Source organism: Salvelinus alpinus, chromosome 3, assembly GCF_045679555.1.
Source record: "Salvelinus alpinus chromosome 3, SLU_Salpinus.1, whole genome shotgun sequence".
In the NCBI taxonomy this organism is placed as follows: Eukaryota; Metazoa; Chordata; class Actinopteri; order Salmoniformes; family Salmonidae; genus Salvelinus; species Salvelinus alpinus.
In genome coordinates this window covers 16582878-16601480 of record NC_092088.1, presented here as the reverse complement: position 1 = coordinate 16601480, position 18603 = coordinate 16582878, and the positions used below count along the sequence as shown (strand labels likewise).

The following is an 18603-nucleotide window of genomic DNA, read 5'->3' as shown; positions in this document are numbered from 1 at the left end:
GATTCACACCTCAAAACAAATACCACTTAAAGAAATCGCCAAGCCAATTGCTTCAGATGCAATGACTCACGTGGAAGCTGTGGGTTCCCTGAAGTCAAGTCCCCCCCCCCCACCCAGCAAGACAATTAATGCCTTGGTTATAATAATAATACTGATCCCCTCTGTTGAGGCCAGCCCAGCATGTTTCCAAATTAAAGCTTGTGATCGTCTATGATCCTCTGGTCTCTTCTAGTACATTGTGTTCCTTTTGGTGCTTCAACATTTACTACGGTGTTTGACTGAGCTTTGGCATGAAACAAGCACAGAGTCTAGCACGTCACTGTCAAATTAACACAATTTAGAGTTGTAGCATGATGTGTTGACCTAGTGTATTTTGACGTAAAATATAAACCATTTCTAATAGTTAGATTTTATCAATAGTGTAACGCAAAACTATAAGGTAGAACAAAAACTACTACTAAAAATATATAATGTTCCTACATACTGTACAACCTGTTCCTTCTCGTTCTCAGATATGTTGTTTAAATAAAAATAAAAACATCTGGAATAAATGAACAAATCAAAACCATTACAATCAAACATTTATGTACCATTATTCACCCTAGTCAACCTTGGCCAATGTCATCCCTATCAACATAAGGTTTTTCTCTACAATATACTTGAATATACTTGAAATATATATTGAACATTGAATATTTCAGTATACTTGAAAAAGGCCTAGCTTAATATGACTGATCAAATACTAATATATTGATAAAATATATTCACAGTATGTGCTGTACAATGAAGGGTTAATCCCAGTTCTTATCATATCAACATGTACATTTGAGTCATTTAGCAGATGCTCTTATCCAGAGCGACTTACAGGAGCAATTAGGGCTAAGTGCTCTGCTGAAGGCTCAAAACTACTTATGCTCTAAAGTGCATGGTACATTTGACGAAATATGTCCATATGACCAACTGTCAAGCAGATATAAATATGTTACTAACATAATTGGGTTGCATGACTTTGAGTTTGGTCAAAATTCTACACATAATAATTACAATTTCACAAATGGTTTCGAAGGTGGTTCATTGAACACATTTTTCCTGTTACTCAATATACATAACTGGAACCATGGCTCACCATCTGTGGTGCATATTGTTTAACTTTAAAATGTTTTTTTTCTTTCTTTTTTTTTTCTCACACAAACTTTATGCATCGAGTGTGATTTTCAATTTCAAGTACCAAATACACAGTGATATATCTAACAAAATAACATGACGGCGTCGTTTGTCGTATCACAGCCATAGCCTATTATTTGTCCTCTCATCCAATACAAGAGTGTGCCATGCTATCGAAAAATGTTCTCTGCATTTCACCGTCATCTAACATTTAATTTTTTACATTGTAATCTGACGCTTGGTTTGGGTCTGTCCCAATAACCAGACAAAATGTGGAGCTAATATTCTTGTGTGTGCCAGGTGTGAACAATAATAAGTTATTTTCTATACATTTACATAGCCTTCCTCTACTCATGAACTGAATAGGATTCCTCAGTCTAGAGCAATGTTTGCTGACTGGTCCAGAGGGTTATCTGCCTCAATTTAGTCAAATGTCAAATACTATTTTTCATCCAAACCATAGCTTGCCGGTCTCTGTGAGTGAAACGAGAAGTTTAAGAAACACTGTTCTAGCTAGATCACCAGATCTGGTCTCTCAGCCAGTTTGAGGGCCTCGTGCATGCTGGCGGCGGAGAGTTTGCGGTTGATGTTCCTGTACCTGCAGAGTAGGATGTTACGGTAGGTGGTCCTCAGGTCCCTGTTGAAGAAGGCGTAGATGAAGGGGTTGATGAGGGAGTTGGCGTAGCCCAGCCAGAGCAGGAACCTCTCCACCCAGAGGGGAACGCAGCTACACTCCGGCCCGCAGATGAAGGGCCTGGCCGTGGACAGAAGGAAGAAGGGCAGCCAACAGACGGAGAAGGCCCCCACCACGATGCCCAGGGTGGCGGCCGCCTTCTGTTCCCGTTTGAAGATGGAGATGTTCTTCCTGTCATTCTTCAGCAGACGAGAGAAACTGGCGCACTCCTCTACCTCCTTCTGGAGCTTAAGGGCCGCGGCCACGCAGTCAACACTGTTGCATTCGTCCTCCAACTTGGGGAAGCCTTGGATGGTGTGCTTGGCGGCACTCACCTTGGCCGCTCGGTAGATGTTGTAGTACATCATCAACATCACCGACATGGGGATGTAGAACGCGACGGCGGTGGAATAGATAGTGTAGCCCACGTCCTGGCTGATTAGACACACCTTGTCGTCGTTGACGTTCTGGGCCCAGCCGAACAACGGGGGAAGGGTGATGGAGGCCGACAGCAGCCACACAGACAGAACTATTTTGGCCATGCATCTCCCACTCTGTCGCACAGGGTAGGTCAAGGGTTTAGTTATGCCTAGGTACCTGTAACGGCAAAGAGATTTGTTTTGAATATTGAGAAGTCTTTGATGGAAGTAATATGATTGACAAAGTAATCACAGGATAGTATAGATTCCTCAAACTCAACTATGGACCTCGAAGCCAGTTCCACTGTGTTCTTTCATTGTTTCCCTCTAATCAGGGACTGACTTACCTGGGACACCAGGTGGGTGCAATTAATTATCAGGTAGACCAGAAAACCAGCAGGCTTTGGACCTCGTAGGGCAAGAGTTGAATACCCCTGGTATACTGTAGATCAAAGGGTGGCCAACCATCTTCCTGCTGCAGTGCAGCCTGCTGCAGTGCAGGCTTTTGCTCTAGCCCTTCTCTAACGCACCTGATTATGCTAATCAAGGTCCTGATGCGCAGCTGATTAGAAGCAGGTGTGTTAGAGCAGGGCTACAGTCAAAACCTGCACCTTCCCCCAGCCCAGAAACTCAAGAGGAGGAGGGTTGGCCACCCCTGGTATAGGGTTGACAGGGTTGGTATAGATACAATAATCCATTCTCAATTGTTCATCAATGGTTGAATAAAAAAAACATAAGCAAGTCTGTTCATTGGTGCTAATTGCTGTTGACTTTTCTTATAAATGAGACTAACCTGGATAAATAATGGTTTGGGGAAAGACAAAAAGAAGAACATTTGCAATTGAATGGTTTTATTAGGGAGTCGAGACTGCATCTTGACTCACCTGTCTATGCTTATTACACACAGGGTCATGATTGATGCAGTGCAACACATCACGTCCATGGCAATAAAAACGTTGCAGAACACCTGTCCGAAGATCCACTGCCCCCCAATGAGGTCCGTGATGCTGACAAAAGGCATCACCGCCACCGCTATAGACAGGTCCGCGACCGCCAGGGAAACGATGAGATAATTGGAGGGCTGCTTCAGCTTCTTCACAAAGCACACGGATATCACCACAAGTAAGTTCCCGCAAATGGTGAGCAAAGTGAGCACAGTGAGAACTCCTCCGATAATAACCTTCTCCACATTCCCGTGGCTGAGAATCTGCATCCCGCATGTCGTGTCATTTTCCATGGGGCTCAGAATTGGCAAAGTTGCAGTGGTTGTTTGGTGCGCCCTCAGCAGACGCAGATCCATCCCCGCTGTAGTCATACTGGTCCTGGCAAGTTCCTTCATCAGGTCTTTGGTCAAAGATGATCTCATGAGATTAATAAGATGTAATTGGTTCCATTCTTATATATTAATCCGTTATTAATAATGCATTGGGAATCCATCAATGCACAATGATTATTCCCCCCAACTTCATTGAATCATTTGTCTTTTCCATAATTTCCCCAAATTACCAGTCCCGGTAGTACCGTTATCCATGCAGCGGCGCCAAGGCAGCAGGTTAATGGGATAGAGTAAATTAATAGGATAAACAGACTCCGGTTAACAAGCTTGGTTTGTGATACATTGTAAAATGTAAGGCAGTTCAATGGTGACCATCACGCGAGTGGCAAAGAACTCTGGAAATGTTGTATCGGCTAGACTGGAGGGAAATATACCGGGATGACGTCAGAAGAACCCGCAGAGGTGTAGGCTAGCCTAGTTAATCGTCGCCACAAAGTCATAATTATGGCTAAACCCCGCCTATTTCTACAATTTCTCTTCTTATAATCAGATTTTTAACCTAACCTTAACCCTAACCGTATCCACACTGCTAACCTTATGCCTAACCTTAAATTAAGACCATGAATTTTTGGGATATATACAATTTTGACTTTGTGGCTGGGCTAACTAGTGACAAACAGTCTAGTTGGAAATTATTCTATAAATATAAAGCATATGCATATCACAGAAGTTTACAGTTTATTTGGGTTTTTAGAATGGAGCAACACCATGTTGCCATTATTTTTACCAATTATAGCTAGTTTTTGTGTGTGCAAAAAGACAACAATGCATGTGTGTGTGAGAGAGGGAGAGAGAGAGATTATTTACTGTTAACTGTTGACTTTTTATTGTTTATTTCACTTTTCTTTATCCATTTCACTTGCTTTGGCAATGTAAACATATGTTTCCCATGCCAACAAAGCCCCTTGATTTGAATTTAATTGAGAGAGATCGCGAGAGAGTATCAGATATATGCACTTTGGCGCCACCCTTTGGCTTTATTATAGGTCAAAATGTTTTTACAATATCCACATTTTTCCCACACAGTCAAATAGTGATTTTATTATATTTAGGTTTGATATATTTACATGACAAGGGGCGTAATCTTAAAGTGGCAATCTGTAGTTGCTGCATACATTTTGGGGGAACTTATAAATGAATGATATAGGCCTACCCATTGATTCTTGAAGAATATAATTTAGAAATAACTAATTAATTTAGTTCAACTGTCACACTCCATCAGAACCCAAAATATAAGATGGTTATACTCCAATGTTTGTAAACAAAGTAAATCTAAACAAACACTGTATAGCCTCATACCATGGTTAAAACTATAATTTTGATATAACGGATGGTCTTCCCTCAGATTTTTACCGAAACAGGCTTTGTTATTGTCTGCGGATTGCCACTTTAAAGACTTCAGAAATGTGGGCTAGCTATTTTGTCTATTTATGTTTTAGATTTTTTTTACTGGGAAACCCCTGTGTCCTTATTAGACTAATCTCTCGTGGACAGATTATATTTTCGCGAGAGAGTTTTGCTTCTGGGTAACCGATATAATTATTAGGCTTACTTGTAGGTAGACTACAATGTTGCCTATTGTAATGAAACGTGTTACATTGTTCCTATTAGGCCTACAGTGTAACAATGTAATTAATTAGCCCCGTTCTTGATAGGCTACACTACAAGATAATTACACAGTAGGCTAATAAACTGTCCATTTAGCCCAGTCAGTTCATGTGTAACAGTTCATGTGTAACTTCAACTGATTTGGACCATGGGAGATGGCAATAAGAGAAGTTTAAAAATGTAATTATTGTCCCCCAGGGAACATTTGGGGGATATACGAAACAGCCTGTACAATGACGTAGGCTGCCGGCTGTTTAACTCGGAAGCTGCTGCAGGAGATGAGCATGAAGAAGCAAAATGAACGACAGTGACCTCAGCCGAACGTCCTAGCAGTTGTTGCATTGTTCCACTATCCACTTAGACGCAAGGGCCATCATTATTTTCTGTCGCAATAGATATTTACCAAATAGCCTGACATCGGTCCTTTTGAAGAAACATCGCGGAGGAAAGCGGATTAATTGTCTGAAACTGCCCGCTAGTGCTTTCCCTGCGCCCCAAAAAATGGATAACGTTAATGGCAAAGCATCGGATCAGAAAAGAACAGGCGTTTGCCAAGATAATGGTTTGACAAATGGATTCCATCCTACACAAACTGGCAACGGGAGCTGCAATGCCTTAGGTTCAAATGGAACCAGTACCAGTGGCGGTTGTTATAGTAGTAGTAGTAGTAGTAGTAGTGGTGGTGGTGGTAGTGGTAGTGGACATAATGGAATTGAACATTTCCACGATCTTCAGGTCCAGGAAGACGTCCATAATAATGGGTCGCCTCCAAAGCGGTGTAGACTCAGAAAAAGAATGGATTCTGGCAAAAAGAGTAGACCGCGTAAGTAGAATACAATTTTAATACAATGTTTCAGCCTCAATGATAACTGTCATGTCGGCTGTACACATTCGGTCAAGTCTGCCTACACTTTCTAAGCATTCTCTCATAAATGTCAAACACAGCAGTGTTTTCTGTCAAAGCATTGATTGCACATAATTCGGTGTTTCCGGTTACACATCGAAAGTGAAGATCGCCTGGATTTTCTATGGTGGCATCTCTCTTTCCATGAAATAATGAACTAGTCAGACTTGCTGCTGCATGATAGAATATCGCTTTGTGTTGCAAGGTTTTGCCAAGAATGTCAATAAGCAAGCCTACCCGCCCAATTCCCCAATGTATACTGTTTCTGTAACGAATAATCGGCATGTCTGCCTATGCTTGTAGAGAAATTATTTGTAGGCCTATTCCTGTATCCTCAAACTACATTCCAGCTATTTCTGAGAAATGCACCAATAATAAGAATCCAGCACCATAAATAAGTAATTCTGTATTGTTTATTAACATGTTTATCATATACTAATACAACAATCATATTATTTGACACAATGTAACACTCCCGGTAATAGAACATGAGGTGTACTTCCCTCCCCCCTTGCTATTGTGAGATCTTTGATGTTGTCCGTTGAACCATTTCATTGGTCGTTTCAAAGTCAGGAGGTGTGCTGAAATCGCTGCTGATATGAGAGCCAGCTCTTTTTGACCAATCAGCCGTCAGTACTTGCTTAAGGGGGTTGGCTGAAGAAACTAACAGAGCAGCCAGCTTTATTAACAGCACAGTATGTTTCTCTGTTTCCGCTATAACACTGTAAAACAAGTTTGTCACTCACCATGTCAGTTAAGTGTAGCCTGCTTTATTGCTGCGACGACATCATGCCACAATGCAATAGGGCTGATTGAGTGATACTACTACTTATAGCCCAAGTCTTGGATTGAAGTTTCTTTGACCATAAGCACTTTGACCTGAAGAACACAATGAAGCTTATTGTTAAAAAACCAGGTAAGCGTTTCTACTGTATTGTATTTTAAAGAGCTGAAATGTACTTATTTGCTTACTTTTATTTGCTTATTAACATCTCTTGCTACCTTGGCTGAATCAAATCTCAGCGGACAAACAGCAATTTTCCTAATTTCTTGAATACTGCAATGCTATACACTTTGGGCGTGCTTCTGGAACGATATGGCTGTTTTATTATCTGTGTGGTGAATGCATGCAGCTCAACCATTAGTCCAAGAGGTTGCTACACTATGCTGGCTTGTCTGTGTTCCTTTGGGCACTGTTCATATATGTCTGGAATCCAAACAGACAGCTTCTATTATATCATTGAATAGTAGTGATTGTGAACAATAGCTGCAAGTTGATAAAATGCACTTGGCATGAAGACAAATACACATGTTTTTCCCTCCAGCAGAGGAGCTATAGGAGGACGGGCTCATTGTAATTGCTGGAATGGAATCAATGGAACAGTCGATCGTGGTTTCCATATGTTTGATCCGTTTGATATCGTTCCAATTATTCCATTACAGCCATTTCAATGAGCCTGTCCTCCAATAGCTCCTCCCTCCAGCCTCCTCTGCCCTCCAGTATGATCAATCGAATAAGCATAATATGCTTTGCTGATGTCGGCTTATTGGTAGTTCCCCTTATATGCAACAAACTGAATAGCAAATGGAGCTATGCTGTGCCAGTCACTCAACTATGAAAATATATGGCGTTAAATCCTTGACTTTTGTTGCACATTCATGTGAGTGTGACTACTGTAAGGCTCTACTCTGACTAGCTGCTGAGAACTTTGCTCTCTGGGTGGTGGAATAAACACACCTTTCACCTATAAGTGCTGCCAGTCACGGTGCCCTGGCTTCCAGGGCACAGATTCACAAAACCTTAGGGAAACATTTCAAATCAAATTTGATTTGTCACATACACATGGTTAGCAGATGTTAATGCGAGTGTAGCAAAATGCTTGTGCTTCTAGTTCCGACAATGCAGTAATAACCAACGAGTTATCTAACCTAACAATTTCACAACAACTACCTTATACACACAAGTGTAAAGGGATGAGAAGAATATGTACATAAAAATATATGAATAAGTGATGGTACAGAACGGCATAGGCAAGATGCAGTAGATGGTATAGAGTACAGTATATACATATGAGATGAGTAATGAAAGGTATGTAAACATATAAAAGTGGCATTGTTTAAAGTGGCTAGTGATACATGTATTACATAAAGACGGCAAGATGCAGTATATGGTATAGAGTACAGTATATACATATGAGATGAGTAATGTAGGCTATGTAAACATTATATTAAGTGGCATTGTTTAAAGTGGCTAGTGATACATTTTTTACATCATTTTTTCCATTATTAAAGTATTATTAAGTATTATTAAAGTATTATTATTATTATTAAAATGTATTTTTAACTGTTCTTTTTTCCTTAACTATAGACTTATGAAGAAAGATAAGCAAAGTTGCTATTCCTCAAAAAGGTTATTGGAAATGTACTTGCACTATTTCTTATGTTTCTCCTTAAGCAAAAATTTAAGAAGAAATCAGATTCTTGAAAATAAAAGTGATTGGAAATGTTGTTAATTCCAAGATAGCTAAACTCTTGTCTTAAACTCAGGGCAGTGAGAGAAAAAGCTCATGAAAGCAATTGAACATGTTTAATTCACTCACATACTTCATCTGCAAGTTTCAGCATGGATCATTTTAAACCCAAGAACATGTTTTAGAACAGTAATCTCAGTAAGACATATGCTAGTATGATTGCCATTGCTAGCTAGATAGCTAGCTAAAATGGTTGCCTAACAACACACATCTTAAGAAGATTTGTAAGAGATATTTGAGGTTGTAAGAAAATCCTAAAATCTTAAGATATTGTTGAGGAATTGAACTCACAAACTATCTAATGAACTTCTTTTTGTTTCTTAAGAACTTTTTTACGTTTTTACATAAGAAGTGTTTTGTGAATCTGGGCCCTGGTTACAGCCCTGGGCCCAGATTCACAAAACCTTCTTAAGAAGAAATGTCTTAACTGTAATTTTTTCTTTAACTATAGACTTAAGAAGAAAGTTAAGCAAAGTTGCTATTCCTCAAAAAGGTTATTGGTAATTTTATTGCGCTATTTCTTACGTTTCAAAAAGTTAAGAAGAAATCAGATTCTTGAAAATAAAGTTATTGGAAATGTTAATTCCAAGATAGCTAAACCCTTGTCTTAAACTCAGGGCAGTGAGAGAAAAAGCTCATGAAAGCAATTGAGACTGGGCTCAGACATTAACTGAGGAGTGGTAGAGTGGCATAAATGGAAACACTCAGTCAAATATCTCCTCTGTAAAATGATAGTGAAATCATTGCAAAGCAAGATCTGTCTGTAGCACCGCTGACCGATGTATTGAAACCAGGTGATTAAGTCAGTAAAGATTCCAGAGTATATACTCACACATTTACACAGATCAATACATACATTTTATGTCAGGTTCCTCTACTAGAAATTGATTGTCCAACCCAGATTGCACCACCATTACACCTCTGATATCAACAATTACATCTCAAATTAGACTATTTTAAGCACCCAAGCATGTCTTTTGGTTACAGTTTCTCTGTAGCTTTGCACAGAGTTGAATGTAACCGGTCTGGTTTGTGGAATGAGCCATAAGGGACTTTACACCCCTCTGTCAAATGAAGTGCTATTGATTGAAAAGCCAGGGGGAAGGAACCAGTTTGCCTGGCTGTGTATTGACTACATACAGTATTCATTGTACTGTACACTCAGTAGTAAATTGAGGGTTGGGCAGACTCTCCAGGCAATCTTCTCTCCATGCTGGTGTTTCCATGGCAACAAAGCCCTCAGCTTTTGTTGCAGAATGAACACACTGCTGTGAATTTGAGGACCCCCTTCCTCCCCTCTCCCTCCCTTCCTCCCTCTCTCCAAAAAAGAGAGGAAAATGTCAGTGATCGCTTAAAAGAAGACATGATGTGTGCATAGTATGACATGATGGTTTCGTCTTCAATGAAATCAAGTTAGAAAATACAACATAGGTCTGCACGGTTGATTGGTAGGCCTGACCTATATGGAGCAAAAGCTTAGTTGTGACATATACAGAACACTAGAGCCCTCTCTTTTGAGAGCTTGTGTATCCATTTGTTGAAAGATAATTTAGCATAACTTCTAAAGAGCTAAACAGTACTTTTCAACAGATAACGGTGACCAAGCTCCAATTCATCTCTTAAAAACCTTTTGTCTTCTATTCCAGCCTTCCCCTGGTTTGGGATGGACATCGGCGGCACCCTGGTGAAGCTGGTCTACTTCGAGCCCAAGGACTTCACGGCGGAGGAGGAGGAGGTGGAGAGCCTGAAGAGCATCCGCCACTTCCTGACCTCCAACGTGGCCTACGGCAACACGGGCATCCGCGATGTCCACCTGGAGCTCAAGAACCTAACCATGTGCGGCCGGAAGGGAAACCTGCACTTCATCCGCTTCCCCACCCAGGACATGCTAGGCTTCATCCAGATGGGCCGAGATAAGAATTTCTCCAGCCTGCACACCACACTCTGCGCCACTGGCGGAGGGGCCTACAAGTTTGAGGACGACTTTAGGACGGTGTGTGATGGTTGGAGGAACTATTGGGTGTTGTCAGACAGGGAAACTGACTGATAGTGACAGACGATGTGTATTTGTTTGTTATTGCATGTTATTACATGTGTCATTAGTCAGTTAAATATTGCGTGGCATGATCATTGAAGGCAACATGGTTTCTCATGTGATTAGATGAGAGTTGATGTATGTGGTTGGTTCAGACTCGCCTGGTCTAGTTACAGACAGCTCATGCTCAAACTTGGAGCAGTTACCATTGCATATCAAAACCACTCCAGTTTCTACTCCTGCCCTATAGTCTTATACATCTTCTGCTTTCCATCTCCCAGATCGCCAACCTAAAGCTCCAGAAGCTGGATGAACTGGACTGTCTCATCCAGGGTCTTCTCTATGTGGACTCAGTGGGGTTCAATGGCCATCCAGAGTGCTACTTTTTCGAGAACCCCTCCGACCCCGAGAGTGAGAACTGTGTCAAGAAAACATGTTGCCTTGACAACCACTTCCCCATGTTGTTGGTCAACATTGGCTCAGGCGTCAGCATGCTGGCAGTCTATTCAAAAGACAACTACAAACGGGTCACAGGCACCAGGTAAACAAATGTAATCTGTTGCTTCTAGGCAAACCAAGGTAATCATGTGTCATTCAATGTCATGATAGCTGTATGTATTTGATCTGATAACACAGGTCTGTCACAATACCTTTGCTCGCATCCTTTTGTATTCGATGTATTCATGTTTTGAGTGTAGATAAGTTACCATGGATTATAACTTAGACAAATATAACTTTACAACTGCGAAAAAAAATGGTTGAATCAATGTTGTTTCTATGTAATTTCAGCAAAAAATGCAGTGTTCTTATATAATCTTATTTAACGTTGAATCAAAGTGGAAAAATGCATGGATTTGAAAAAAGTCATCAAAGTAAGGGAATTTTAGAATTTATTTTTTTCACCAAACTTCTACCTAAATCCAATGACACAGTGCCATTTTTTTTTTTCACATTGAATTCACGTTAGTTGACAACTCAACCAAATGTAAACCAAAACTAGACGTAGAAATGATGTCTGTGCCCAGTGGGTTGTTTCCTGCAAGCAAAACAGATGTGTACAACCCATAGAGTAGTAGCTCACATAATTGCCTGCCCCCCACAGTTTGGGAGGTGGAACGTTCCTAGGCCTATGCTGTTTGCTGACTGGCTGCGAGACATTTGAGGAGGCCCTGGAAATGGCGGCGAAGGGGGACAGCAGCAACGTGGACAAACTGGTGAAGGACATCTACGGAGGAGACTATGAACGCTTCGGTCTGCAGGGGTCTACTGTTGCATCTAGGTAAAGTTTAAGTTAACTAATACCTCAAGTAACCGTATGCTTTGAAAACAGAGTATTATGGAAACTAACCCAATTCAATCATTTATTGCAGTTTTGGTCATATGATGAGCAAGGAGAAGCGTGACAGCATCAGTAAGGAGGACCTAGCCCGAGCCACTCTCGTCACCATCACCAACAACATTGGCTCTATTGCTCGTATGTGTGCGGTTAATGAGGTACAAAGGCAAAGATTGTTGTCACATTAGCAATCAAATTCCATTTTACTTCGTTGAGTCATTCTAATAGTGTGACTATACACGTAACTGAAAAGAATAATGGAAACACTTTGTTGGGGTTTCTTTTATTTTGTCAGTTACCTGTAGCACACTGGGGTGTGACAGAAGGGTAAAAGTTCTCACAAAGTTATTTTCTTTCATCATAAAACAAAGGAGTGAAGTGGACAGCCAGTGTGATGGATGATGGGAATGGACTCTGTGTGCTTTCAGCTTCTTTACAGTGTTGCCTTGTGGCATGGAGATCAAGCAGCATTGTACAGGGCTATCAAAGCACACAGAACAACAACAGTAAGCTTTCTGACACAAATCAAGAGCTTGGGACTAAGTTTCTATCTGCATTTTTGTCAAAATGTAGTTATTGACATAGCCTTGTTCTGTACGATGTTCTCTACCTTCAGAATATGGTACTCTAAATAGCTAATTTCATGTTAAATTCAAAAGGATACAAGATAAAAATTGCTGACACCATTCAAACCAATGAGGTTTCGGAACATTAAAGCCAATTATCTCAGAATCATATTTTTTCAGGTAGAACCTTGGGGGGGCTTTTTCTGAGCTCTGGTGCGTTTAACTGCTTAGTTCGGTGTGTTTGGACTGGTGTGAACACCATCCGCACTCGCGAGCACACTAAATAGTGCACTTAACAACGCACCGTGGTTCGCTCAAAAAGGGTGGTCTCAGTCCGATTCAATTCATACTGTGGTGCAGTAGATGTCCTTCCTCCGTAGATGTCCTTCACCAGTTTGTCCACTGCAAGATTATCTGTCCCTTGAGCAACCCCATTGTAATGTTTTGAGTGCAATGTACACAAGTACATTTGATTCAGCTTTCTAGCTACCTATGCATGTGGAGTACAGTGTATGAATTGGAGGAAGTCTTACGACGTCCCTGCACAGTGCACCGCTTTTTTTGCTTTGGTGGATTGTTATTTAGAATGAGTAGTCTTGTCATTCTGGCAGCCCCGTAACTATGTAATTAACAGAAGTTGAGCCGTTCATTATTGGCTATTGCTCAACCTTTCTCTCTCTTGCTGCTGAGTCACTGAAGCTTAAGACAGATTCTACTGCTGCTACTTCAGGTTTTCTTCCCTATTTCATTTGAATTATTTTATTTAACTAGGCAAGTCAGTTAAGAACAAATTATTATTTTACGATGGCCTACCCGGGCCAAACCCTAACCCGGACGACGCTGGGCCAATTGTGCGCTGCCCTTTGGGACTCCCAATCATGGCCGGTTGTGATACAGCCCGGGATCGAACCAGGGTTTGTAGGGATACATCTAGCACTGAGATGCAGTGCCTTAGACTGCTGCGCCACTTGGGAGCCCTAGATGGCAGCCAGACACCCATCTATGCTATTAATCTGAGAGCAGGCCCAAGGTCTTCAAACAAATATTTTTGTGGACATATCTTACTTTTAAAATATCTTACTTTTAAAATATCTCATTCTATCTTGCTTTGTGAAAGTCATTCTAAAAAAGTCTGGTTTACAAATGGTTCAATGTTGTCTTTCAGAAAATTGAAAGAGTGGTGTTTGTTGGGAATTTCCTGAGAATCAATACTGTGTCAACGAAGCTGCTTGCTTATGCCATGGATTTTTGGTCCAAAGGACAATTAAAAGCTCTCTTCTTAGAGCATGAGGTAAGTAGTTTGCGATATGGTCATATGCTCATTGGAATGCGTTGATCTAAGGGCAGTGTCACTGAGTCACTTCACAATGCTATTATAAAGTATGTGTAGTGTGAGGAATGTTTCTATGCTCGAAAGGGCCGATTCAGACTTAGGAAATCTATGCTTTTTTACGCGTTTTTATTTAAGCACTTCAAATGCGCCGAATACAACAGGTGTAGACCTTACCGTGAAATGATTACTTACAAGCCCTTAACCAACAAGGCAGTTCAAGAAATAGAGTTAAGAAAATATTTACTAAATAAACAACTAAAAAGTAACACAATAAAATAACAATAACTAGGCTATATACAGGGGTACCGGTACCGAGTCAATGTGCGGGGGTACAGGTTAGTCGAGGTAATTTGTACATGTAGGTGGGGGTAAAGTGACTATGTAATGGTATGGGTGGCCATTTGATTAATTGTTCAGCAGTCTTTATGGCTTGGCTCAGTAGTATTTAGACTTACATTATGCAGGTGTCTAACCCGCTTTGCGGGTGTGGCTCCCTTACGCCCGCTAAAAACCCTAGGGTTTTCAGTACATTTGCCTAAAGCCATCCCTTTAAATATGGTGTACCTTTAATTAGATTTTTCTCAAGACTCACAAGAATAAATTGAAAGAATGGTTTCTGAATATTAGAGATCAATGAAAGAAAGCCATCTAAATATATGTATATTCGTCTCTGTTTCCGCACCAATTGGTAGATGCAAAAATACTCTGATCTTGTAGATTATTTAGGGTTCGGAAAGTATTTATGAATAAGAAAAAAAAAACTGGTTTGGAGAGCGTGTATGCACAAAATATATTGGTGAATCAAAAATACATTTTGATTCTTCCTGAAAGTTGCCATATTCAATTGTTCAAACCATGAAATATTGGATGGTGGAAAAAAGTGTAGAATAGGGGTTGAACAATAGTTCTATAAATCTACTCTAATCCTCACTAATCATGGAACTGTGATGACAAAGATCCAGTCGTCGTGAACCGTATGGCAGGTTTAAACTGCTACGTGTGGTATGCGTTCCATAATGATTCCAATAGGCTACATGTCCCAAATTATTGCACAACTTGTAATACGTTAGCCTAATATGATCCACTATTGCTAGTGACTCTCATGAACAACCACACGGACCTGACAGAGGAAGGAAAGGTCAACTAATGATGGAATGGAATCATGCAAAAAATGTAGGCTACAAATTGAAACTAACACTCAGTGACAGTTATAAATGCATGTGGCACAGGAGGCTGCTGAGGGGAGGACGGCTGGAATGGAGAGAATGGAATGGTATCAAACACATGGAAATCATTTGTTTGATTAGTTCGATTACCATTCCATTCATTCCGTTCCAGCCATTACTATGAGCTCGTCTTCCCCAATTAAGGTGCAACCAGCCTCCTGTGGTATGTGGGTATTACTGACGGTGGCTACCGATAGTGGCTAATATTTAACGTGGTCGGCTAGAAATAGAAAACAGAGAATATAATTATACATTTGAGAGTGCACCAAGGTTCAATTTGGCGCGACGTTGCTCATGTCGATGCCCTGTGATCACGTGAACTAGGCTGCAGTAGGCTACCCATTTGGGTTGCGTCTCCAAGTTTCGTCCCTGCAAGCTAATAGACCGTACAGTAAAAATTCTGCTTAACGTCACAGCATCTTATGTTGAATGTGCTTTTCAGTTCGCTGACTGGCTTCACATTTGTCTCCAGCGATCATAAGAAAATGTCGATCTGAAACAATTATCATTTATATTTACAATCTGCTTATCTGAACATATTACTTTCTCATCAATAGCTCTAATCAATTTGTAAATTACAGTGCATGGAGAATGGTGTTATTTATATCGGGGGGGGGGAAAGTTGATGTTTTTCCACTTGGAACCTTTTTCATGCTTTCTTCGCGCGTAAAGGTGATGGAATTATGAGGGAATTAAGTCAAGGTTATAATATGGCGTATTTGTAGACACCTTTGCCACACCTCCATTTCTGCTATCTCCACCACAAACGAATACCTGGCTGGCACATGTTTCCCCATGCTTCAGTTCAAAGGTCAGAATGCGTGCAGAGAGGATAGTATGTGTGAAAATAATTACGTTTAGTTTATGCAAGCAGCACACTTGTTGTTGTTTTAGTCTCCTAATTGTACCATGAAAAGGTTAAACAACAGATCATCTGCGTATGTTTGGATAGGTTACAAGTGGGTGCTGAGCAGGAATCTCAAGGTTGCTGATGATAATATCCTGGTCAAATACCTGATCAGATAATGAACTGACCTGAGCCCTCTGTGTTTTTCAGGGTTATTTCGGGGCCGTCGGTGCCTTCCTGGAGCTACTGAAAATGACGGACGACCTTTAAGACAGACAGACGGACGCAGACGAAACCCTAACTCTCACCACAAGACGCTGCTGCTCTACAGTTCCGGAAAAGCCACTGACTGGCCAAAATGGTAGAAAAGCCACTGACTGGCCAAAATGGTAGAAAAGCCACTGACTGGCCAAAATGGTGGAAAAGCCACTGACTGGCCAAAATGGGGAAAAGCCATTTGAATAATTTAACTGTTTTAAGAGGTTCTGCTAATTATCCTCCTCCTTGTCTGCTGATGTTTTAGAAAACCGATTTTTAATATTATGAATACAGGCTGGAGGAGATGAGGTTGGCATTTTGTTTGCCACTTTAAAGTAAACATTTGTGTTACTTCCTGTTTAAAAAAAATCCTAAATGTATATTGTGTGCTTCAGCCAAACGCTACTGGTCCCTGATCGTATGTGTGTTTTGGTTCCATATTTGTTATTTTTACAAGATGTAAGTAGTTAAATTGATCTATAAATTTGGAGCGTTAGCTTTCAACTAGCCTTCACACTTTTTTCTAATCAGTCATCCTAACCCATTGTTCTGTGATATGATTTGAGATATAATCAAATGTATTATCCTACTGTTCATGTGAATAGTAAGCAGTTACTATATCAACTGCTTCTGTCAACCCATCATCTGTGGTTTGGCCAATTTGTGAAATTTTGACCATTTAAGCAGTAGCTAAATTTGACAAAAATTTTGCGGGTTGATTTTGTATAATAATACGCTGCAATACCTCATAGAACATTTTACATAATGGATATTTTTTATCAGTAGCAGTGGAATGACCAGTTCCCCAAATCCTTCCTCTGCATTCACTTTAATGCAGTATTCTGTCTCTTCTTCCCTGTTCCATGCCTTGTAATTCTGTCACTGTTTTAATGAAACTGTTAACTTTGGGACCAAGCATTCAGTACTAAATGATCCTTAGAAACTTCACAAAGTAGATGTTCCTCAGAAAAGCCGACTCACTGGCATGGACTAGCCTAGCAGGTGTGATACAAAGTGTCCTTTGTGAGTCCAAACCTTTACATGAAGGAACTTTTTAAGAGTTCTAAAAAATAGTTAATTCTACAGTTCTGTTTTCATTCTCATCAAAGAGGGTGTCCATTTATGCCTGACTTCCAACCTGTAATAATCAGTATGTGTTTTATGATTGTAATTTAATATGTTTTGGATGTACTGTATTGAGTACTCTAGTCGAAAGGAGATTTGATTCTCCTACGGTATCTCTTGGTTAAATTTCATGACATTTCATGATGGCATTTTGGTTTCAAGTGAAACTGCATAGCTGGCCTGTGAACCGCTGTGTGCTGCATACCCTTCTGCCTTCCTGCCCTCTTCAGAAGGTCCCGTGACCATCCTCCTCTTCCAAACGATACACCCAGGCTGCGTCTAAAATGGCACCCTATTCCCTATAGTACGACACTTTGGAACAGATCACGCGGTTCCCAGGTCCCATGATTTTGGTCAAAAGTAGTGCACTATATAGGGAATATGGTGCCATCTTGGACTCATACCCAGACTGACTTAGCTAACATCATACATTTTTATTTTTAATCCCAATGCAACCTGTGGGAGTTTTCAGCTGTACGTTAGGACAGATGTTCAAATGTGCTTTATGCTTTATTACTGTATAGAACATGGCGAATAATAATATATGTATCTCAGAACCTGATTGAACTGGATTACTGACCTGGGCCTTGCTATATATTCAGCCGTGCTTCATTGTCGTCATTAAAACTGTTCTCTAAACTGTTTTGTCTAACCTGATGAGATGTTGAGTTTGTTGCATTCACATCCTGATGTACCGCCTTTTCCTGTTGTGCCTATAACACTTGCTTAGTGAAGAAGGTAAAGTATTTTGTGACGCGTACAGTGCCTAGTGAAAGTCTACAGACCCTTGCACCGCTTTCACATTTTGCTGCCTTCATTTTCAAACTATAAAGAGATTACGTTGAGACGTTCTCCCACGGATCTACACAAGCATTTAGTTTCACCCGCAATAATATCTGGTAAATATGTGTATGTGACCAATACATTTGATTTTGATTTGTATTTTTTAGCTACTTCACATTTTCAAAGAGAAATTTGAAATTTTCTGAAATTAATAAAAAACGAAGAAGTCTTGATTGGAAAGATCTTCACACCCCTTCCTACACATATAAAATACTTTTAGTAGCAAATACTTTAATGAAAAAAATGACAATTTGTTGAATGAGATCCATCTGTTTGCAAAAGTAGTGGTTCTCGTGATTGAATAACAACTCCCCCTGTCTGTGTATGGTCCCTCAGTTGGATAGTGAATGTCAAACAATGATTGAACCTCAGCGCTACCGATGAGATTTATGAGCATGT

General features: G+C 40.4%; 2 protein-coding genes across 3 annotated transcripts; one reads left to right on the top strand and one right to left on the bottom strand.

Moving 5' to 3' along the window:
* Window positions 1–568: 568 nt before the first annotated feature.
* LOC139570120 (5-hydroxytryptamine receptor 7-like) lies at window positions 569–3719 on the bottom strand. Its single transcript, XM_071391678.1, has 2 exons — window positions 3141–3719; window positions 569–2434 (listed from the first exon to the last, which is right to left on the bottom strand). Exons 1-2 carry the CDS (start codon window positions 3620–3622, stop codon window positions 1678–1680), a joined length of 1239 nt encoding a protein of 412 aa, XP_071247779.1. The 5' UTR covers window positions 3623–3719; the 3' UTR covers window positions 569–1677.
* A 1844-nt stretch (window positions 3720–5563) lies between these two features.
* Window positions 5564–18003, top strand: LOC139570119 (pantothenate kinase 1-like). 2 transcript variants are annotated; one of them, XM_071391675.1, is made up of 7 exons: window positions 5564–6023; window positions 10282–10628; window positions 10952–11211; window positions 11773–11949; window positions 12041–12164; window positions 13738–13863; window positions 16189–16384. In XM_071391675.1, exons 1-7 carry the CDS (start codon window positions 5702–5704, stop codon window positions 16246–16248), a joined length of 1416 nt encoding a protein of 471 aa, XP_071247776.1. In that variant the 5' UTR covers window positions 5564–5701; the 3' UTR covers window positions 16249–16384. The 2 variants fall into 2 exon arrangements, with proteins under 2 accessions (XP_071247776.1, XP_071247777.1); XM_071391676.1 differs by lacking the exon at window positions 5564–6023 and adding an exon at window positions 6797–7020 and having other exon boundaries at window positions 16189–18003.
* Window positions 18004–18603: the final 600 nt, after the last annotated feature.